Source organism: Trachemys scripta, chromosome 7, assembly GCF_013100865.1.
Source record: "Trachemys scripta elegans isolate TJP31775 chromosome 7, CAS_Tse_1.0, whole genome shotgun sequence".
In the NCBI taxonomy this organism is placed as follows: domain Eukaryota; kingdom Metazoa; phylum Chordata; order Testudines; family Emydidae; genus Trachemys; species Trachemys scripta.
In genome coordinates this window covers 122,755,422-122,777,759 of record NC_048304.1, presented here as the reverse complement: position 1 = coordinate 122,777,759, position 22,338 = coordinate 122,755,422, and the positions used below count along the sequence as shown (strand labels likewise).

Genomic DNA, 22,338 nt, shown 5'->3' with positions numbered 1-22,338 from the left:
GAGCCCGTGACTGGAATAGCAGGGGGCTGTGGGTCGGGCTCGAGGGGTATTGGCAGCGTTGTAGGGGAGCCCGTGACTGGAATATCAGGGGGCTGTGGGTCGGGCTCGAGGGGTATTGGCAGCGTTGTAGGGGAGCCCGTGACCGGATTAGCAGGGGAGCAGGTAACGTGATGAGGTCTGGGCTGATGCAATCGATGCCTGTGGGTTGTGGGGGAGGCCAGGAAGATGAGACTGGAAAAACAACGTGTGTCCCAGCTCATGAGTCAGGCCCAGTAAAACTCATGGCTGATTTGGTAAAAATTCCCAGCAGCGTCACGGGTAAAGTATCGATTTTCCCAGAATAAGCGCAGCCACCACGTCGTCCCCAGACTGGAAGGAAGCAGTACCAGGCATCCGTGTGGGCTGATCTCACGCTCGCTGCGCCTCGTAGCTCGTTTTCCAAGCAGCGGTGCCACTAGCTATGGGCCTCGCCTGCAACCAGCTGCCGACCCTCTCTGAACTGCTGCCGTGGTGTGAGCCGCACGCAGCACGAGACCGGCGCACGCGGATGGCACTTCCTCCGCCCTGCTGTTGGAAAAGTCACGGGACAGGGCTAATGCTGCGCTTTCCGCGCAGGCCGTGAAATCGTGCTTTTCACAGGGCCCCCCTTGTGATTAAGGCATGTCGTGCAGAGCCCAGGGCTGGGATAGCCCGGGGCCTGCAGGGCGGGATTGGGAGGTACCGGCGGTACCGTGCGTGCGGGGAGCCCGGGGCAGGGATAGCCCGGGGCCTGCAGGGCGGGATTGGGAGGTACCGGCGGTACCGTGCGTGCGGGGATCCTGGGGCTGGGATAGCCCAGGGCCTGCAGGGTGGGATTGGGAGGTACCGGCGGTACCGTGTGTGCCGGGAGCCCGGGGCTGGGATAGCCCGGGGCCTGCAGGGCGGGATTGGGAGGTACCGGCGGTACCGTGCATGCGGGGAGCCCGGGGCTGGGATAGCCCGGGGCCTGCAGGGCGGGATTGGGAGGTACCGGCGGTACCGTGCGTGCGGGGAGCCCGGGGCTGGGATAGCCCGGGATAGATGTGGGGTAGGTCAAACGTGGGGTAGGTCAGTGAACAGATGGGAGAAACTGAGGCACAGAACACTACTGTGACTTGCCAAAGGAATCTGTGGTGGAGCCAGGAATATAAGCCAGGTCCATTGGCTGCCAGCGCTGCACCCTACCCGCTAGCCCCTCCGTCCCCTCTGCCGCGGTTGGCCGGCCTCCCTAGATGCAGAGGCAGGGGAGCAACACTTACTGATGTTCTCTAGGCCCAGCGTCCCTTTTCCGAACAGGGAGAATGCCGCATGCACCTGCTTGCGCTGGAATTTCCAGAGCGGGGTGTAGCTGGCGAAGGCGATGTCTTTGCCGTCCCTGGTCAGCATGTCCGTGGTCACCTGAGGGCGAAGAGAGGGACATAGCAATCTTCTCCGCCGCTGGCAGGACAGCGAGAGGGGGGTGGAAAGCCTGGCCTGGGAGCCAGCGATGTCACCTTGCCACTTCTGCACCATCCCGGCCTGACGACGGCGGGGTTCTTCCCTGGGGCCCGGCCCCCCGGGCGTTGGACTTGACCTGGATCAGACGTGCAGTGCCTAGCTCCGGCCGAGCCCAAGGGGCTAAGCCAAGGTCTAGTGCTCTGCATGGCCATGGGGGACACACGGGGCTGCCTCCAAGTCCCCCCGGGCGCTGCGGGGTGAACAACGGGGACAGCGCCTGTAACCTGCGTGGCACACAGGAGTGCCTTGTCTTGGGCACTGGTGCCCCCCTCTGGATATTTAAGGAACAGCGTGGCTGGGATTCGACGGGGGAGGAAATGGGCCAGCCCGGCCTCCGGCCCGCAGGTCTCTGGGGTTTGGTGCCTGAGCTTTGTCCTGTCTGCGGCTGGAGTTACAGGGCTGATGGAGTGGCGGCGTGGGAGTGGCTGGCATGTCTTCCTGTCCTGCCCACTTGGCTGCAGTTCCAGTCTGCTTGGTTAGGGCTGGGGAGGCAGACTTTCACCTCCACCGAGCCCTCCTCCTCCCACCCTTCACTTTCTCGCCCTACGCAAATTCAACATCACTGGGGCTGGCAGAGCTGCATCTCTTGGATCAATGGTAAATTTGGCCCTTTGGGGATCTGTAAAGCCCTACACACAGTCAGTGAAACCATCCCGAGAGCACATTTCATCCCAGAGCATCTAGGAGAGCTTTGCATGTTATGCAGGCACCAGAGCAGCTTAACCCAGCACTGAAATGCAGCCACGCATTTCATGGGATGGAACGCAGCCCCGCTTTAACAGTGCATGCCAGTCTCACCCAACAGTTTGGGACAAGAAGTGATGTGCCCTCCCCCATTGAAACCAGAAGGGGAATGTGGCCAGGAGGTTCCTCTGGGACACATACATGTCCCTGGACCTGCAGCCTGGGTCAGCAGGGTCACGCTAATGTTGTGGGGATAAATAAAGCAAAGGGGGAAAAACCCCGAGTGGCCTTCAGGAGCCAGCTGTGAGTAGAGACGCTGCCGTGGTGGGGTCATTACTGTCACATACTGAAGTAACCCTGTTGTGACCCAAGAGACCCTCTCAATGCCAGCTGACAAGCGGTTTCAGACATAGCCGGATTCTGGGCTGTCTATTCTGGTTCACCAAAGAATGTCAGGTGAGGTCTAAAGGGAAAGCTGGGGTCACACTGGTCATCAGAGGCGTTGTGACATGTATGTACAGAGACTACGTGAGGTGTTATGCACAGAGACTGGAAATACGTTTTAACGTCTGTACCAAGACAGCGTTGGCCAGACAGGTTTTCTGGCAGAGAAAGGATGTTTGTTCCCGTTTCTCTGTCAGCGTGTAAATAAAGCATAGGAAGCTAACACAATGGGTGCAGATCGATATACCAAGTCAACAGAGAGACACGAACATAACAGGGAAGAGCACACAGAAAAAACAAGTGACGGTGGGGGTGAGGGGTGATACTGCCTCTGAGGACAGATAATAAACTTTGGGGATGCACAGAGAAGACAAAGAGGACACCCCCTAGGGTGACCAGATGTCCCTATTTTACAGGGACAGTCCTAATTTTTGGGTCTTTTTCTTATATAGGCTCCTATTAGCCCCCACCCCGTCCCGATTTTTCACAATTGCTGTCCTGTCACCCTAACACCCCCTTCTCCTGCCCCTAGGAAGTAAAAAGGCAGTGCATTGGTACCCATGAAAACCGGATCACAACCAGCCTTGGTCAAAATTTGGGGTGAGAGAAACTGCTATAGGCAGGAGGTGAACCTGTGAGTTCTGTTTAGTCTCTGGAAAGCATGGTATTATTTTGTTTTATGTGTAACCCTTTGTGTCCAGGTTCCTTACTCACCAGCTCCTGAAGCTCTAAACTCTGATAACAAACTTAGTGGTGTTTTCACTATAAATATAGTTCTGGGCTATGGTGTTAAATCAAGCGCTGGTTTGGGGCTGAATTTGACCTTCTGGTGCATAGACTGTGCCTTTGGGGACAGCAAGCCTGGGATTTCTGAGCGTAGCCAATGTCAGGGGCTGGCTAGCCCAGGGCAACACTTCAAAGGGATGTGGGAAGTGCGGTGCACCTGTTGTTGCCCTGCAAGGCAAAGTAAGGCCTAGCCCGGAGGAGAGTGCTTGGCTGGCTAACAGGCTGGTGGTGTTAGGAGCTGGCCTCCAGCTAAGCACAAGCAGAATTCCTGTATGCTGGAGGTCGGGGGGTAACCAGGTGACTCACGAGCCTGGGTACCCTGAGAACCAGCCACCTTTATCACGAGGGTGCCACCTACATGAATAAAGGGGCTTTAGTTCCAGCACAGCAGCTGAAGGGTTAACAGGAGCATGGTTCCCCCCCCTTGTGTGGGACCTCAAGCTGGGAGCTATGAACAGGTCAGGGAGTCGGGGTGGATGGGTCTCACAGTCACTCCTCCCCTTCTTTCTGACTAGATGGAAATGTGGGGTCACCATAGTGGAAAGGGTCTGACCCACTGCCCTAGTGTGTTTGGCACCTGTCATTCAACGATCTTAAAGCGCTGCAAGGTGGGGTATTATTCCCCTGCTTTTAGAGATGGGGAAACTGAAGCGCAGAGCGGGGAAATGCCTTGCCCAAGGACCCCCAGCCGGCTGGGAATAGAACCCAGGTCTCCCACCCCTGTGCTCTACTCACTAGGCTTTGCTGCCTTTCTCTCCCAGGCAGCTAGAGGGACAGGGCCGTGTGGGTTACTTACGGTGTGGGGCCGGCCGGCAAAGATCTTTCCCTTCTTCAGCAGCACCTCCTTGGCATGCAGGTAGTGGTTCACCACCACCATGTAGTGGGAGCCCATCTTCAGGGAGTAGAGGCTGCCGTATTTCTTCTGCAGGCTGTGGAAGAGGAGGTGGAGCTGTGGGTTACCGGACAGATGTAGCAGGCTCCCGATGATAGGCAGAGAGGGCAAGCTCCTAGGGTACTTGGGCCTGGGCTCTGTTTTCCCCTTTGCCAGTCTCCAGAAGGAGAGGAGTGCCAGCACCAGGAGCAGCGCGCCCAGGAGTGGGACCATCGTCCTTCGATGTGGCTGTCAGCTCTCCCCGGAGCGAGCGAGGCGCAGTCCCTTTTAAAGGCTTTCACTGACATTGCCTTGGTTGGGGTTGCCTGTTGCCTTGCAGAGGGCTGTGTTATCAATAGCTTGGAAGATAACCACTCACTTGGGCTGGAATGCAGCCAGCCTCCCGGCTGCCAGCGCAGCGAGAGCAGAATCCGTCTTGAGCTGGTCTTTGCCAGCTCCTAAAAATCCCAGAAAATCCCCAGCAATATCAACAGGGGTTGTGGGTTTGGCAGGCAGGGAGGATCAGCAGAGCCTCATGGGGTCAGAGCAAACCTAGGGAGTGTTATCTTTGCCAGGACACATGGCAAGACTTTCTTACTGTTATGTGCATTAGGGTGGCAGCTAGAGGCCCCAAGTGAGATTGTGGCCCCATTGGAGCAGGTGCTGTACAGCGAGAGCCAATCCCGGCCCCTAACCATTTACAATCCACTTAGACAAAGGAAGATTTCAATCCCCATTGTACACATGGGGACCATTCAAGGAGTAAGAGACTGGCCAAAGGTGGGACTTGAACCCAGGCCTTCAGCATCCTAATCCAGTGCTGTTAATAATCAGGAGCCCTTCCTTAGTGACTCCCTGGGGACCCGTCTGCTTGTGCAGGAATCTGGGCAGCTCTCATGAGCTAAGTAGCCTCGGGCTAGGTCAGCAGTACATTGCTGGAAGAGCCGTGAAGTGCTGCAGGAAGTGGTGTTGGAAATCCAGTAGAGGGGCGGTCTTCCCTCTGAATCAGTAGGGAGCCAACACCACTGGATCTCCCAACTTAAAACCCACTTCTTAGAGCCATTCTCGCCTGATTCACTGCGTACTCTGGGAACAAGGAGCTAGGGAGGGCACCAAACATCAGAGCTCAGAGAAGGGACCACGGCTGTGTTTTTATATTGCCAAAGTATCTGGATAGTGGCTATTGGGAACAGCCAAAATGACAAAATAGCACAGAAGGACGGTTTGTATGGCTAGCCACAAAAGGCACATTAACAGCGTCCATTCCCCAAGTGATCAGACCTGGATAACAAAGGCCATGGGACTTCCCTGAATTCATTCCTGTTTGAACTAGAGCAGGTCTTTTAGAAAAACGGGATTTAATATTTGCCAGTGATGGAGACTCCACCGTAACCCTGGGTAAGTTGTTCCAGTGTTTAATTACCCTCCCTGTTAAAAATATGCACCTTTAATGCTAGTCTAAGCCTGTCCATTTTCAACTTCTAGCCATTAGCTGTTGGGGGAGGGATAGCTCAGTGGTTTGTGCATTGGCCTGCTAAACCCAGGGTTGTGAGCTCAATCCTTGAGGGGGCCATTTAGGGATCTGGGGGAAAATCAGTACTTGGTCCTGCTAGTGAAGGCAGGGGGCTGGACTCAATGACCTTTCAAGGTCCCTTCCAGTTCTAGGAGATAGGATATTTCCATCATAGGTTTTGTCTGCTAGACTGAAGCAGCTGCTAATCTCAAATGTCTGTCCCTCCCATAGGTATTTACAGACGGTGATCGTCACCCCTTAACCTTCTCTTTCAAGTGTCTTCGGGGTGCTTTGAAATATCCAGGCTCTACAGTTATATAGTTCCACTGTGTAGAAAGAAGGACAGTTATTTTTCAATCAAACAGGAAACAACTCATAAGGGAACTGGCTTCTTTTGGAACAGCCTTAAAGGACCCTTCCTGCTCTGATGCATGGCCTTTCCCCGTCCGTAGGAAGTACCACAATGTCAGATGTACTCGAAGACGTTAAAAAGGCCCTTGTGCCATATGATGTCCGCTCCTGTGTTTGCAGCACATTGGGTGAACCCAGCTGCAGTTTCTTCATGCGGCAGTGCCGTAGCCAGGGGTTGACCCACTGAGGGGGGGACCAGTGGGGTAGCCAGCTTCTCAGTGCAGGGGGAGCAAACATAAAAAAGGCGCCCCCGCTTGGCTCCTCCTCTGGCCACGCCCCCCTTGGCTCCTCCTCTGGCCGCTCCGCGCCCCCCCCCGGCTCCTCTGGCCACGCTGCGGCCATGCTGCGCCCCCCCTCGGAGGTGCTTGGGGGGGGGGCGGGCGCAGGGGAAGGGGTGGCGGGCGGGCACTGCTCGCTTCTCCTGGGGGCTGGGGGGAGCGGAGCAGTGGGCGGGCAGCAGCTGGCGGGCAGATCCCCTCTCCCCGGCAGCTTCCTGGTTCCCTCGCCCGGGCAGCCCAGCATTTTTTTCAAAAGCGGAGCCTGCCGGGCCGCCGCTGGGTCCTGCAGGCAAGGGGGGGAGAGGGCGGCGGGCACGGCCGGAGGAGCGAAGTGGCCAGGCTCCTCAACCATTGCGCCCCACGCTTCCCCTGAACCCCCCTAGCTACGCTACTGGGGGAGACAGATCTGGAAGAAGAGCCAAGGCAGAGGATGGAGCAGGGCAGGACCCCACGTGGTGGGGTTTCCTGTGGCAGTGGGAGTCCTCTTGAAAGGTGGCCTGAAAGAGGTGGGCCTCACAGCCCTGAATCTTTAGCAATGAATGTGGATTCCTTTTGCACTGATTCCCCACAGGTTAGACACCATGGGGGAGAAAAAGCACCAGCCCGCTCTAGCTTAGGGGCTCCCTGGTACATGGGTGCAGCTGTGGAGAGCCTCTGCCGAACAAAATGGCGTCGCAAGGGATTTACCTCAGAGCAGAATTTGGACCCCAAGTCTGAGACATGAGGCAACTTTATTGCCTGCCTCATGCACATTCCCTTCTCTGTGTCCACCGAGAGCACCGGAGGGCCTCGTTAGCTGGTGCCGCGACCACCTGCAGGCATTCTGAGTGCTCAGCACACGTCCCACGGCACCTGGGGAGGGAGTGAATTAACCGGAGAAATTTGCCTCCAAAACTTTGTACCCATTCTTCAACTGGCCCTCTGTGACAGAGGGCAGCCACGGGTTGTGTGTTCTCTGGGAAAAGGCGGGCTGGGGTGTGGAGTAGTGCTGTGGTTAAGTATGGCTTCACCTCTGCTTTTTTGCAGCTTATGAGCTATGTGATAAAGCAATGCTTTGTTTTCTGGCTCAGCCTTGGGGTAGGGTGTACATGTACCGTGAGTGCGTCTTCTCCCGCTGCTCGTGGGAAATGAACCCAGCCTGCGGTGAATGAAGCCGACACCGCTCTGCTGCCACGCAGAGTTACAATTAATTGGGGCTCAAAGGGGGGCTTCTGGAGAACAGTTTCCTACCTACTGGGTTTAATGGCAGGATCCAGCTGTCACCATGAAAGGGAACTGCTCTAAGATTGGAGAGTGAGGAACATACATCCACAGGGGTATTGTGCAGTCTAATTAACTTGTGGAGCAGTCTGAGATGGTGGGATGGAAAGTTCTGTAGAAGGGCAGCGTATTTTTATGAATATTATTGCTACTGCGTAAACGGGCAGGATGAAGGGCAGTGGGTTCAAACTACGGAATGGCAGATTAACTCTCAGGAAAAACTTCCTAACTGTAAGACTAGTAGGACAATGGCACAGACGCCTAGGGAGGTTGTGGAAGCTTCTTCACTGGAGGTTTTCAAACGGAGGCTGGAGCCATCTGTCTTGAATGGTTTAGCCACCATAAATCTGACATCTTGGCAGGCGGTTAGACTAGATGACCTTTGTGGTCCCTTCTAACCCTATGGTTCTATGAAGGACTAGCTGCCCCTTTACAATGGGCATCTTGCTGAGGCTGCTTGGGTTTACATCTGGTTTAAGTCTGGTCAGTTTCCTTTTTGCCATGGAGTCAAGACTCCATGACATCCTTCCAGCTGCCATCGGGAAGGCTGATGCTGTCCCAGCTTCCTAGCATCCCCCCTTTTCCATTCTGGTGGCCTTGCCAGCTGTCCTCAGTGGCTGGGTTCCCTTGAACTCCTCAAGGTAATGGCCAGGACAGGGCTCGGAGCGTACGCTTAAATGACACGGACAAGACGGTATGTTCCAGAGCGAAGATAAACCACATGTGCTGCAATTAAGGGCTTGTCGTGTTGGCCGAGCTCCGAGTTCTCTCTCTGATGCTGCCTGATTTCCACTGTACCCTTGGGGACAGATTTAGCAGAGTGGGCTTTAGGAAGTGGACAACGTCAGTTACTTTTCCGAGGGTTTGTAAAGCTACTACTTGGGGGAATGAGACGGGGGCAGTGGGAGGGGAAGTAATGCAAATGACAATGCAGGTGCGGGGATGTAGGCCTGCATTGTGCCTCAGTTTCCCCCAAATAAAAAGGATACGACTTACCCATGAGAATGAGTGAGGGGAGCTCTGAGGCACGTGATCATCTCCTTTGAGACTCTCAAGAGCTATAGTAGTGCAAACTGTTATATTAGCAGCAGTACATTGGTAGTATGTTAGCAGTCATCCTGCCTTTAAAGCAGCCACGAAGCAGTTTATTTACAAGTACAAAGATGACGCGTTTCCCTGGGCCAAGACCAGCGATGTCTTTCCCAAGGCGGTGTAAGAAGAGCAATCTCAAGACGTGAAAGCTAGGGGCGAAGGTTATAATATCAAAGGAGTGTTGGCAAGTGGGCAGTGCAGGGGTCTGGGAGCTAAGACTCGGGTTCCATGCCCAACTTTGCCACTGACTTGCTATGTGAATTGGGGCAAGTCACTTAGCCCTTCTGGGCCTGTTTACCCATCTGCAAAATGGAGTTAATTATACTCTCCTGCCTACTGGGGGACGACCGACTCCCTAGTGTCTGTAAATCACTTTGAGATCCTATGATGAAAAGTAAATAAGAAGCATTGTTATCGTTCTGAAGGGAAGTGGACGCTTTGAATTTTTCCTGTGCACATTGAGGCCTGGTCTATGCTTAGAGTTTAGGTCAGCATAGCCATGGCTCTCAGGGGTGTGAAAAATCCATGCCGCTGACCGCTGTAGCAAAGCTGAGCTTGTAGATGCAGCTAGGTTGACGAAAGGATGCGTCCTTCGACCTAGCTATCATTGCTGGGACAGGAGAGGTGGTTTTCCGACAGTGACAGAAAAGACCCTTCTATCAGTATAGGCAGCGTCTACACTACAGGTTGCACTGACATAGCTATGTATCGAGGCTCTAGCCCCTGTAGTCAGGGCCGGCTCCAGGGTTTTTGTCGCCCCAAGTGGCGGCGAGGGGGGAGGGGGGAAAGCCGCGATAGCGATCGGCGGCACTTTGGCGGCAGCCCCACCACGCCGCTTCATTCTTCGGCGGCAATTCGGCGGCAAGTCCTTCCCTCCGCGAGGGACTGAGGGACCTGCTGCTGAATCGCCACCGAAGAGCCGGACGTGCCGCCCCTTTCCATTGGCCGCCCCGAACACCTGCTTGCTGCGCTGGAGCCGGCCCTGCCTGTAGTGTAGACAAACCTCAGTAATCAATGAGAAGCGAAGTAACCAACAGCCGGGCACATACAGGTCACTGGCTCCCAAGGCAGTTTTGTTATTGTAGGGTTGGATTGGCTGGCTCTGCTGCACGGCACACACTTGCTTGTTAGCACAGGGTCAATCAGGAGGGCTGGGCTTAGGCCAGAGGGTTGTTATTTTAGTGTTGCTCGTCTTGGCACGTGCCGGGCTGCTGTCACAGGTGCCTTTGTTTTAAAGACAGCAGATGGCAAATCATCCAGGTACGGCGAATTAGCTGCATGGCTGTAAACAAAGTTGCCAAGGCAGGAATTTGAGCGTTACCCGTACCCTCTTCCCACCCCCACAGACAAGAGCCCTGCAACTGGGGACCATAAAACTAAGCATCTGACAGACACTGTGCATGCTTGACCCAGCCTCTGAGCTGGGCACAGCACTGCCAGCTGGTTGGGATCAACAGGAAGGGCACAGCCACCGGGCATACCTCTCAAGTGCCCCTTGCTGGGCAGGACATCCCACAGCTGGCCCTGATTTTTGAAGTTGCCCCATAGTCCCACATGGCCATTGGAAAGCGCGGGGTCGTATGGGGTGGGGGATCAGATCAGTGTTCCCGCTGCCTGTTCCTGTGACAGGGCCCCACTAGGGCTGGGAAGTGCCCTTTTGTTGTTGCCTGCCCTGGTTTGGGAACGCTGAGCGGAGAAGTTGTGTGTCGGGGGGTTGAGGCTCCTTGCCTGTGGCTCAGTGCACATCTGGCACTGCAGAGAGCTCATTATTCAACCTGCGGCTGCAGAACATTGCCCCCCCACCCCCGCCCTGCCTCGATTTCCCCACCACACTGACAACGTGCTGCCAAAAATCACGTGGAGGGGTTGGGGCTGAGAAACAGCTTGTTTGAACGGGCCAGGGTATGATCGGAGATTTCATATTCCCAGGTGACCGAGTCGTTAGGAGCAGCTGCCCCAGAAACCTGGATCACTGCAAGGGAGTGGGGTGGTGGGGTGAGAGGAAAGGGGAGCAACAATGTATCCTCTCCCAGACAGGACCTGGGAGGCATCAGGCTGAAATCGCTCTGTGCCCTAGCTGCCAGAGTGAGGATTCTGCAAGGAAACTGTGCTTGAATAGTGCAGGGGGTTGGCAAACCCTCTCCCCTCCAAACAAACCATGTGGCCTAGGACCTCGCCCAGGGCGGGGTGCCCATGGGACCCCACGACAGGTCACTAACCAGGGCCATGTGCCCCTCACTGCAAAGCTCACTGCCCCTGCTGCAGAGACCTGTACCACCAGGCAGAACCCCTCTGGGGGCTGGTGCCACCGATCCCTGGCAGGGCAGCCCCATCCCCATGGCCAGGCTGGAGCCAGGAGGCGCCCAGACCCTGCTTCGCCTTCCCATTTAGTCTGTCCTCCGGCGCTTGCCGTCGCCCGGCCTTGAGGGGGCGGGGCGCAGGCTGTGGCAGCCCCAAGATGGCGGCGGCTCCGGCAGGGAGCGCGGCTGATGCCCAGGCGCGGTTCGGCCGCTCGGTGAAGGGGCTGCTGATCGACAGGGTGACCGGCTGCGGCACCGACGTGATCGCCCTCACCAAGCAGGTGCTGAAAGGCTCGCGGAGCTCCGAGGTGAGGGCCCGCCGCCGGGACTACAACACCCAGCATGCAGCGCGCCAGCCGCGGGGTGTGCTGGGAAATGTAGTCCGGCCGGGGGAATGCTCCGTGGGGGGCCAGGGTCTCTGGGTCCGGCTGGAGCAGGGTCAAAACGTCACATCGCTGCCTTGTGCTGCCCACGCTGCGGGGCGCTCCCAGCGGGGCTTGGGCGGAGCAGTGCATGCTGGGAACTGCCCTTGCCCAAGGCCCCCCCCCCCCCGCCTCTCCCTCCCCTCCCCCCTACCTGAGAAGGGGACTGAGGTCTGGCTGGGGTGGGGGAGCGACCTGCTCCTCCCCTCCCTGATCCCTTTCCCCCGCTGCGCTCCGAGCACCCTTGGCATCCCTGCCGCAGATTGGGACCCAGCGCGTGTCCCCTTGCGAGTTGCCCCAGCAACCCATCCCAATCGGAGGGGCCGAGTGTAACTAAAATCTCCCAGCAAAACAGCCTGGGGGGCTCTGGATGAATACAGCTCATGTGTGTTTGATACAGGCCTTGACCTGGAGTCTTCGGCCGGGGAGCAGTCACTCTGCCCCGTCCTTGGTCCGAGCATAATCTGCTGTGTGGACACGGCACAGGGGATGAATGAGAACCTGATGTGGGTGTGGGGCGCTGACTCAGAATGCATATGTACAGTCTTAACCTCTGGAAATCCTCTCCAGAGCTGGCCAGCGCATTGGAGACCTGGAGCGTGGCCTTCTTCAAATCCCAAAAGTTAGGGAGAGGAAAATACTTCTGGACCCTGAGATGGCAGATCCCCAAGTCCAGCGCACCCCCTATCTAGCAAAACAGGTTTTTACCGCAGAACCATTCTTGAGTGCACTGGCTGCTGCATTTGCCTACACCATCACTGTCACTGCTGACGCCATATCTCACTGTAAAACGCATTGTTACCTCTTTCATGAAAGATGCTGCAGGAAACCCAGTTCTCTGCTAGTCTGTTTCATCCAAGGAATGATCATGGCAGAGTTAATTCCAAAAGAAACCCAATGAAGTGAATTCCCAATTAAATCAATTCCATGTGCAGATCTGTTGAGTGGCAGCCACAAGAAATCCCCGGTGGCCTGGGACTTCTGACTGCGGTTTGTGTGTCTGTTTTTCAGCTCCTGGGTCATGCTGCTAGAAACATGGTGATGCAAGAAGATGCCATCCTGCACTCGGAAGATGTAAGGAACGTTTATCTGCTGAAGTAATGGCATTTCTGATTAATAGGAAGCGCTGGATTTTGGCACAGAGAGTGGGGCTGCAAGGCAGTGCATCCTACTCATCAGTGCAGAATACGGAAGGGGAATCTTGTGGCTTAAGTACAGATCTAGGAGTCATAAAAATGGCCATACTGGGTCAGATCAGTGGTTCATCTAGCCCAGTATCTTGTCTTCCGACAGTGGCCAATGCCAGGTGCCCCAGAGGGAATGAACAGAACAGGTAATCAAGTGATTCATCCTCTGTCGCCCATTTCCAGCTTCCGGCAAACAGAGGCTGGGGACACTTCAGAGCATGGTTTTGGAGATCTGGGTTCTGTTTCTGGCTCTGTTGCAGATTTCCTGCATGAACTTGGGCATGTCATTAATGGCCTAATTTCAGGAGGTGCTGAGCACGCACAGCTCCCATTGAAGTCAGTGAAAATCAGGCACTTAACCTTTCCAGGCCTCAGTTTCCTTATCTGTAAAATGGTGATAATGTCCCCTGACCTCTCAGGGGTGTTGTTAAGCTCAGTTCACTGAGGCTTGCAAAGCACTCTGAGATCATGGCCTGGACGGTGCTATAGAAGTGCAGATTATTATTATTTTGTTGTAGTGTAATTCTTTCTGATAGCGCGCACTGTAGGCCAGTCTTGCACTGGTGCAGTGGGATGGGCTTACTACATCTAGGAATTCTTCACCAAACTTGCCAGCTTTGATTTCTTGAAATGCAGAAGCAAAACTGTGGGGTTCCCCTGAAGCTCACAACACCAGAATCCTTTGTAATAGACACAGTTGCTTGGATCTCCGGAGCAGTAATAGTTGTGCTGCACCATGTCTGTGCTGAATTATCCCCTTACTGAAGGGGTTCAGAGTCTTTAGTATTGCTGCACACTTTTTACCTTCCCCTCAGCAGACTTATATTTCAACTGCTGTTGGCCTGTGGCTCGTTACACTTCATGACACTGACGGATGAGTAAAGTCCTGAAGTGAAATTTGCTAGATCGGGTAGAAATGTCCCCATTGCTGTTTTCTGGACTTGTTTATTCTCTCACGTTCCTATGGGAGAATATTTGCTTTCAGGGGAGGCAGCTCCAATCAGTAGTATTCCAGGATCAGTGAGCTTGTCCTTGCAAGGTCAAAATGACCAGGCAAGAAGCAGTGGCATGAAGCTAATGCAGGAGATGTTTAGTTCTGAACAACACAAGGCTCTGGGCAGTTGATTAGACTCACAAGGGAGCTGGTCAAGGCACTAGCACGGCAGAGATTTGAGAGCAGGGTGGATACAACGTTAGTAGGAATGATGTGGTGTTTAACAGGGCTGAACGCAAGGGGTCGGGCTGAGGAGCCCAATCCAAGTGCAAGGCGCCTTTCTTGGACCTTGCCTCCTCTAACAGAAACATATAGCAACGTGTGTTTGTATTTTTTAAAATCCTACCAAACGACGACCCTTCCTTGCATCCTGGAGAGAGAATGAGAGAACAAACCACACACGAGCGATGTCCGTCCCATCACTTAATGCACTAGTGGAAAGTGTTCAGGTGCTGTGGGGATGAGCGCAGCATAAGGGCCTGAACAGAACCGATGAGAAATGGTCTTTTCGGGGTTGTTTGTGATAGTCGTTCAAGAGCTCCCCTGAGGTAGCTGTGTGAGTGAGGTGAACTCTTCCTTCGCAGCCTATAAGCTCCATTGGGTTGCAATGGGGGGGCGGGGAGGGGGGGAAAAGCTGCTGGAGGGATATGTAGAGTTGTCATCATTCTAGAACAGCTCATACTCATTCTGCTGAGATGCTCAGGACAGTAATTCCTCCTTTGGTGCTTTGCAGAGTCTAAGGAAGATGGCGATCATAACCACTCATCTCCAGTACCAGTAAGTAGGGGGCAATGGGTACTCTGGGTTTTGTGGGGCTGATCTCCTAGAGACCCCTTTCATTCCCCTTAAAGGCCCCACATTGTGGTGGCTTTGCATGGAGCCTGGTTTGAGCGCTGGTCAAAATGGGGCATTCCAGCAGGAGGGAGGGCTCCTGTCCCCCACTCTGCTGGGACCGAGCAGGCCATGGTTTGGAAGCCTCTATCGCCAGCTCACCATGCTGGCCTATAGTTTGTTAAAGGGACGCCGTTCAGATCAAACACATTGCAATGTCCCTTTCGGTGTTAAACTACATCAGCCATTGTCCCTTGAACTAGTCACATGGGATAAACTGGATAAAGCATTCAACTGCCAGCAAAAAATCTCCATATTCAACACGATGCTTTCCAGCTCTAGGCTACCAGTTTGAATTCTGTCCAGGACGCTAGTCACCTGTAGTCATCACCATGTGATGACTGTTTGGTGGGTGTGAGACATGAATTGATGAGTCTCCATCAAGTTCCTAGAGGGTGAGGGTGTCCGCACACACCCCCACACACAGACACACACGCACCCCCATTAGCAATCAGCTGAGGACTGAATAGGTCGTGGAGACAGGGCTCCCCTCTCACCTGAAGAGGTTGTCCTCCAGGTCAGAGTTGAGACCTGGTGCCCTGCTGCTGCCCACGCTGGACCTGTTCTAAAGACAAATTGATGGTTTCAGTTTTCGGAGCTGTCAGTCGAGCCCCTTTTACCAGCACATAATTAGCCCTGTTGCTATTTTTTCCGACAATACCTTTTCTCTTCTCTTCTTTCCTCGTCTAGACAAGAAGCTATTCAGAAGAAGTGAGTATAGCCTGTTTTATTGGCCGATTTATTACGCTTACGCCTCTCTTGCTAACTCTCAGCAGATAGTCCCTGCTGATTCTCTCTCATAGTTTGCATGATGCCTGGCTGGGCTTTCTACTTTCAGCAAGTAAATCTGCAATGACATGAAGGCAGCATGTCCTAGCAATGGCGTGAGGTTTTCTTTTCTCCAGAGGAAGCTGGATGTGGCCGCACGGTACAAGGAAGGGAACAATCTGCTCATAAACTTAGCGGTGTCACACCAGGCCATTGCTTGGATAAGGAACCTCCAAGGAAGACTCAGGGTGCTGCATGAAGTCATGTTGATGACTCAGTAGGGGGTGATCTTTCCCCTCTCGGGGATGCTGTACTGTTAGCGGGGATATGGATGAGATATAACACCAAGGCACCGATTGCTCGTGATCACTAAAGAGTCCGTTGCGTTTTTTGCAGGAGTCGGGTGTTCATCCTAGTATCCTGGCCAAGTTCCTATCTCAAGCTCCCATCACCATGGTATCTTAGCAGCAGTGTGAGGGGAGAAAGGGGGGAAAATGCAAGGGACATTTTGAAATGGAAATGTACTTTTTGTGTTGAATTTTTTCATTGCAAGAATGAAAAAAAATAATCCTGAAATTCTGAATGAAACAACATTTTTCTTTTAAAACTTATGAAGAAATGTAAATTGCCACCAACCCTACTCGTTCTCTCTGCAACTAGTCATTTGGTTTGTGAAGTCCTTTGTGATCCTTCCAAATGAAATGCACTAGGCGTCCTAAGCCAGATCCTGATTGCTCTTTATTCCACGCTCGGGGTCCAGTGTAGCCCTGGCATAAGCGGATGGAGCCCTCGTTGCCTCCTGGGTGCATTATGCCCACTTGTATCAGGGCTCAGTTTAGTCCCCCTGTCGTCTGACATTCAGCCTCTCTGCAGGGTTTAAGTAGACTCTGCAGGTCACTTGGGATCTTTGTAACCGTTCCTCACTCGCCAGACTCTTTCTGATCTGTGATGGTTTCTGAGCAAAAGGAAAGCTTCGCTCTGTGCTTGTAGATGTGCTGAGTTCTTTTGGCTTTGGTCCAGTCACATGCTTTGCAGACAACTCGCCTTTGTGATGGCATGGGATGTGGGTTGGATGATTCATAGATTCTAAGGCTAGGAGGGACCAATTTGATCATCTAGTCTGACCTCCTGTATAACACAGGCCACAGAACTTCCCCAAAATAATTCCGAGAGCAGAAAAACATCCCATCTTGATTTTAAAAATTGCCAGGGATGGAGAATCCACCACGACCCTTGGTAAATTGTTCCAATGGTTAATTACTCTCGCTGTTAGAAATGTACGTCTTATTTCCAGTCTAAATTTGTTTAGCTTCAACTTCCAGCTGTTGGCTCACATTATACCCTCCTCTGCTAGATTAAAGAGCCCATTGTTAAATATTTGTTCCCCATGTGGACACTTATAGATGGTGATCAAGTCACCCCTTAACCTTCCCCTTGTTAAGCTAAACCTATTAAGCTCTTTGAAACTGTAACTATAAGGCATGTTTTCTAATCCTCATTCTCATGGGTCTTGTCTGATTCACAAGGTATTTTCCCCTCCTAACTTCTCTAACAGAGCAGTTCTGTTCCCTCACGCACAAGTGGTACTGGCATGTGCATGTATTTAGCAACCAAAACACAGAGATTCGGGGAGCTGATCTGACTTTGAACACTTCCTTCTGTCTGGTCCCCAGCGTCGAGCATTCATCAAATCTTCAGGACCAGCTGAGTCACCTTCTGAAATGAAGCAGGAGAAGCGAAGTACCCAGCCTACCTAGCGGGAGCTGATGGGACGACCTGTGTCGGTGGAGCTCCAGAGTCTCTTCCTGCTTCAGCCGTTACATTGCAAGGCTGAGCTGTGCTGAAAGTCAGCTGTGAAAATGCAGTGTGTGTGTTACTGAACCTGCAGGGCTCTGTAACCTGCTCATCACAAACTCTCCCCATACTGGAGGCTAGATCACTTGCTTGCGCTTAATTTAAAGCAGACTTTACCAAAACCTGCCTGTGACTAACACTTTTCATGTCCGTTTTCTTTTCTGCGCAATGTACTGTTTGAATAGCAGTTTCCCTCTCCCCAAGGCATTGTGCCTGTTCAGCTAATGAATCAAAGGCAACGTGTGTTGTTGTTTATATTCAGCCCAATGCCAAACACATGACTGAGGTCCCATTCAAACCTATATGGTTTTCCTGGGCCCTCTGCTCTAGGGTGAATTCCCCCTGGTCTATAATTTCTGCTGAATATGGACCTGTTCTTCACAAAGTTAACCGGAGCGGTGACGGAGATGCACTGCCCAACAGCTTGAGTTGTACAGTTCCAGCATTCCCCACCCCCAAAGTACAGAAAGCAGGGCCAGCATTTCCACGTGGGAACCTACATTCACATTTCGACACGTAAACCGTCGTCCTTTTTTTCCGGAGAATTGAGCTGCCACCACTACCAGTTTGGTCAGTGGACGCTGCGTGCGCTCAACATCTTTGGAAATCAGTTGCTTAAATATGGCTTTAGGTACCTAATTTGGGCCAGAATTTTCAAACCCAGGTGCGTAGGTACATACAGCATGTGATGACTTGCCTGGTCCTTTGTCACTGGAGTGTCATGAGTGTCATTAGCCCTGGGCTGTTCCTTAGTTTCTGTGTATATTGTAAGGCAGGGGGGTTGGAATGTTATCTCTCTTGCCAGTACATCTGCTGTCTGTTTTGGCCTTGAACTGCATTCCTCCTATTTCATTGCTGTTATGGTTCTTGATTAAGCAGCCTTGGATTCATTATGTAACTGTGTACAGAATCAGTAAACTATTCAGATATACAGCTGTGAGGTACTAACAGTGTGTTTAAAGGATGCCCTCAATGGGCCTGCTTCCATTAAAGTCAGTGGCAAAGCTCCCATTGACTTTAATTTGGGCCCAAGACAAATATGCTGTATGGTGGTTGCTGGGTTTTTTGTAAGTTGCTTTCCCATGTCACTAATAGCCTCTCCACTTACTCATAGGAGAAGCACTTTATTCACTGAGTGTGCTTTTCATCACTTTTTAAAATTGCATGCAGCTTGATCAGTGAGATTAGATGAAATATTTCTATCTGATGAGGTTTCTAGAGAGAGACAAGACCTACTTCTAGGGGCGAACGAGACAAGCTTTCGAGCTATGCAGACAGGGTGATGGAACAGTTTGTAGAGTGGGGGAGCTGAGAGCCATTGAACCCAACTGTAAACCCTGTACATCATGGAAACCACTTCAAGCCAGGGGGTGCTGCACCCCTCGTTCCAGCACCTGTGTATGCAGAGCTTTCCTTTGGGTCTGTTTCAAAAGTCAGTTTCACTTGTGAGTCTCCTGCCCAATGCAGTGCAGGTAGGTTGGGCTTTCCGCATGGCAGAGGAAGGGTTAAAAAACACAGGTGCTGTTTTGAGTTATTTATTTTTTTTAATTCTGAGAAGATTTCTATTCCTAGTTAGATATTTTCATCTCTTTTTAAATACAAAGCCTATAGTGAGGGTGTCATTACGGTACAGCGCTGTAGCTAGCTGCTGAGGAGGACTAGGCCAGAGGATACCGGCAGATCCAATGGCCCGAATAGGTTGACAGTTGGTGCTATATCTTGTGTTTTGCTTGCCCCTTCTGCACATGGGGTGTTAGGTTAATTGTTAAGAAAAGCCCATAGAGGAATTTAAAAGGAGCTGGTTTTTCTGCAGCACTAACTTCAGTTGCACCAGCAGGCATATTCCGATTTGTTCCAGGGCATCACCTGCATCCGGCTGTCCCTTGCATAATATTGATTGACGCACACTTGACCAATGGGAAACCATCATTAGAATAAACTGATTGGCTAATCAGTGATCCTGGGCAGGATGCTTTCCTAGCAACTACTGAGAGCAGATTAATCTTTCCTTGGGCCTCTGACACACCACAGTTCATTCAGCATTCTGCCCTTGGACACACCAGTTAACGCCAGTGGCCTACCTGGGACTTGTGCATGCAGATCGGAGAGCAGAACTGAGCTCCAAGTCCCTAGAAGTGCTGACACCTGCTTTGTAAAAACAAAATTTATCTTGACTCGTACTAAAACTGCAACAGCTGCTGCCCTGAAATTCCAGACCCTAGGCAGGCTTGTTATTGTATGTGCAGGTCAAGGACTTTCCTTCACCAGTTTCCCCTTGCGGTGTTTCTCCCCATATCCTGTAGGTCTGTCATCTCAAGATGAACCCCTGCAGCATTGCTTTGTTGGATGAGAAGGGCTGGACCATTCCAGCTTTTCCTGGTACATGTGTGACAGTCAGGATCCAGACACCCCGTGGGGAGAACAGAAGGTTTAAACCCCAAACATGAGCAGTTGAACTAACTGATTGCACATTGTACTATAAAAGTGTATTGGGGAAGGTCATTTATGAAAGCAGGTTATTCTCTGCACTTGATGGTCATTATGAGATATGTATACAGATTGGTTATTCATTTATATATCTGTGTATATAGAAAACTGTGCTCGTAAACTTCAGCTCCACTTCACAGCAGAGCAGTAAGGCTGGGAGGAGCATCTCCCAAGTCTACACTTACAAACGTACAGTGGCCCAGCTGTACCGATACAGCTGGGCTTCTGTAAGAGCACTCGTGGGGCTGCGCTATGCCGATGGGGGAGAGCTCTTCCATCAATGTCATAAAACCAGCTCAGTGAGTGGTGGTAACTCTGTCGGCGAGAGAGTGTCTCCTGCTGCCATAGCGCTGTGCACGTGAGCGCTTACGCCGGCAAAACTTATGTCGCTGGTGTAGACATGGCCTGACTTCGGGTACCCATCTGTTGCCTATCCCAGGAAATGGTGGATCATTAAAGTTAATGGAAAGACATTAAGACATCCCGGCTAGAGTTTCTTCCATTCTGAATAATCATGAGTAAGGCTGTATGTCTGTCACGGATTCCGTGACTTTCTGTGACCTCTGCAGCGGCCGGTGTGGCTGGCTCCAGGGCTGCCTGAACAGCTCGGGCAGCCCTGGGACAGCAGCAGTTTGGGTGTGGGAAGGTGCTGTGGGCTGGGATAGCGGGGTGGGGTGCAGGGCGATGCTTACCTCTGCGGGGGGGGGGCTCCCCAGAAGCGGCCACCATGTCCCTGCAGCTCCTAGGCGGAGGGGCCAGGGGGCTCTGTGTGCTGCCCCTGCCTGCAGGTACCGCCCCTGCAGCTCCCATTGGCTGCAGTTCCCGGCCAATGGGAGCTGTGGAACCTGCGCTTGTGGTGGGGGCACTGCACGGAGCCACCGATGCCTTTGATCCCCCTAGGAGCTGCAGGGGCATGCTGGCTGCTTCTGGGGAGCTGTGTGGAGCTGGGTAGAGAGCCTGCCAGCCCCGCCAACCCTCCCCCCCCAGCAGCAGTCCCAGCCCCCCCCCAGACCAGTGGGAGTCCTAGGCCGTGTGCCGCCCCCCCCCCCCCCCCCAGTATCAGCAGTGGTCCTGGTTGTGTGCTGCCACCTGCCTCCCCCCAGCACCCGCAGCGCCCCTGGACCATCCCAGCAGAGCACCCGCAGCCCCTTGGCCCAAGTTTTAGTCAGGGGTGTATAGTACAAGTCATGGACAGGTTATGGGCCGTGAATTTTTGTTTACTGCCTGTGACCTGTCCATGTCTTCTACTAAAAATACCCGTGACTAAAACGTAGTCTTAACCATGAGTCACGGTGCCAGGAGAGACAAAAAAATGGGGGAAGGGAAAGGAAGACTTGAAACTGAAGTCTTCCAGAAACTGAGGGACAGGCTGTAGGCGGGATGCGCTCTGTGAAATGGTGGATCCTCTATATAGTTAGGGGGTATGCTGGGATCCTTCAAAGGCAATAGGTAGTTTGTATGAGAAAAGGGATTTTATTTACAATGGAAGCATAAAGCCTGAAGTTTCCTCTTCATGTTTATTTGCTGTATAACTTGTACATGTTTGCTTCCCTTACTATTTTGTCATTGAGTTTGTGGTTATTCTATTAAATGAACTTTTTGTTTATTTTTTACCCCCAAGCAGGTCTCTGTTGTGCAAACTGTTAGGGTGTGTGTACCAAAGTAAACTGATATCTGGGGGCTGGTTTCACACCTTCAGGGATGATGAACCAGAAGGGAAAAGTCTGAAGGTCTGTCAGTTGAGAACTTGGAAGGTCAGATTTGGGGAGACCTGGGATTAAGGGCTGTTGGTGTTACCCTACAAGGAGTAACGAGGCTGCTGGAAGTCGGGGTGAGACCTTGTGCTTGTGGGCTGGCTACTGGGATCTGAGCCATAGCTGCATTAAGGCACCCCAAGATTACAGGGCAGTTGCTGACAGTACCCTTTACATGTCTGGGTGAACCCCAAAATGTCATAACATGCCTGTTGGCTCCAAGGTGCCACATCACCACCACCACCACCTTTCCAGTAGATGAGGGAGGACTGGATTCCCTCCAGACACCATCACCAATGTTCCTAACTCAGCCATGGCATCATTGCAAAGCACCACAGGCTGCTTCATTGCCTGGGGTGAATATGCTTCCTATGCCCAGAAAACCAGCGCCCCGGGCTGGGATCTCCTCGGTGTGTTCTGGGGTGTGAAGAATAGGGTCGCTGGGCTGGCCCATCCCACTCAATCCTGCCCTTGGGTGCCTGGCGGTGGCTGGGGTGTGAGGTCACCTGGTCCCAATTCCCCACTGACTTGCGCTGAAGCCAGGGGCGGGGAGCATGGGAGGGGAGTGCAGAATGGGCCCCTCGCCTGGGGGGCGAGCCCAGCTCGGGCCGAGCACCTGCCCCACTGTGCTGCAGGGACGGGGGGGAACCACAAGGAACCACGTCACCGCATGGCACGTGGCAGCTTTGGCACGGTGCTCACGGAGCCGGACAGCCCAGTGCGCGGGGCTGGGTGAGACGGGGGGGAACGAGGGGCTGGGGAACAAAGGGGGCGGGGCCATGAATGGGGTTGGGGGCGGGGCTGGGGCACAAAGGGGGCGGGGCCAT

General features: G+C 53.1%; 2 protein-coding genes across 3 annotated transcripts in view; one reads left to right on the top strand and one right to left on the bottom strand.

Moving 5' to 3' along the window:
- The window catches only part of LOC117880996 (steroid 17-alpha-hydroxylase/17,20 lyase), a 16,137-nt gene extending 11,503 nt beyond the window's left edge, over positions 1 to 4,634 (bottom strand). Inside the window, exons 1-2 of the mRNA XM_034777741.1 lie at positions 4,226 to 4,634; positions 1,278 to 1,416 (exon numbers count right to left, since the gene is read on the bottom strand). Coding sequence (XP_034633632.1) covers positions 1,278 to 1,416; positions 4,226 to 4,534 — 448 coding nt within the window. The 5' untranslated portion in view covers positions 4,535 to 4,634. The remainder of the gene's footprint in view (positions 1 to 1,277; positions 1,417 to 4,225) is intronic.
- Positions 4,635 to 11,282: 6,648 nt separating this feature from the next.
- On the top strand, positions 11,283 to 18,203 carry BORCS7 (BLOC-1 related complex subunit 7). Of its 2 annotated transcripts, none has more exons than XM_034776758.1 (5): positions 11,283 to 11,435; positions 12,588 to 12,650; positions 14,491 to 14,534; positions 15,339 to 15,359; positions 17,090 to 18,203. In XM_034776758.1, the coding sequence occupies exons 1-5, from the start codon at positions 11,313 to 11,315 to the stop codon at positions 17,139 to 17,141; spliced, it is 303 nt and encodes a 100-aa protein (XP_034632649.1). In that variant the 5' UTR covers positions 11,283 to 11,312; the 3' UTR covers positions 17,142 to 18,203. The 2 variants fall into 2 exon arrangements, with proteins under 2 accessions (XP_034632649.1, XP_034632648.1); XM_034776757.1 differs by having other exon boundaries at positions 11,283 to 11,462.
- The last annotated feature ends 4,135 nt before the right edge of the window (positions 18,204 to 22,338 follow it).

Excerpts from the sequence above, each read along its gene's own strand:
- BORCS7 (XM_034776757.1), top strand. The coding sequence starts at position 11,313 with ATGGCGGCGGCTCCGGCAGGGAGCGCGGCTGATGCCCAGGCGCGGTTC. Across the intron at positions 11,463-12,587 it reads AAGGCTCGCGGAGCTCCGAG|CTCCTGGGTCATGCTGCTAG; the intron begins GTGAGGGCCCGC and ends TCTGTTTTTCAG. Across the intron at positions 12,651-14,490 it reads CCATCCTGCACTCGGAAGAT|AGTCTAAGGAAGATGGCGAT; the intron begins GTAAGGAACGTT and ends GGTGCTTTGCAG.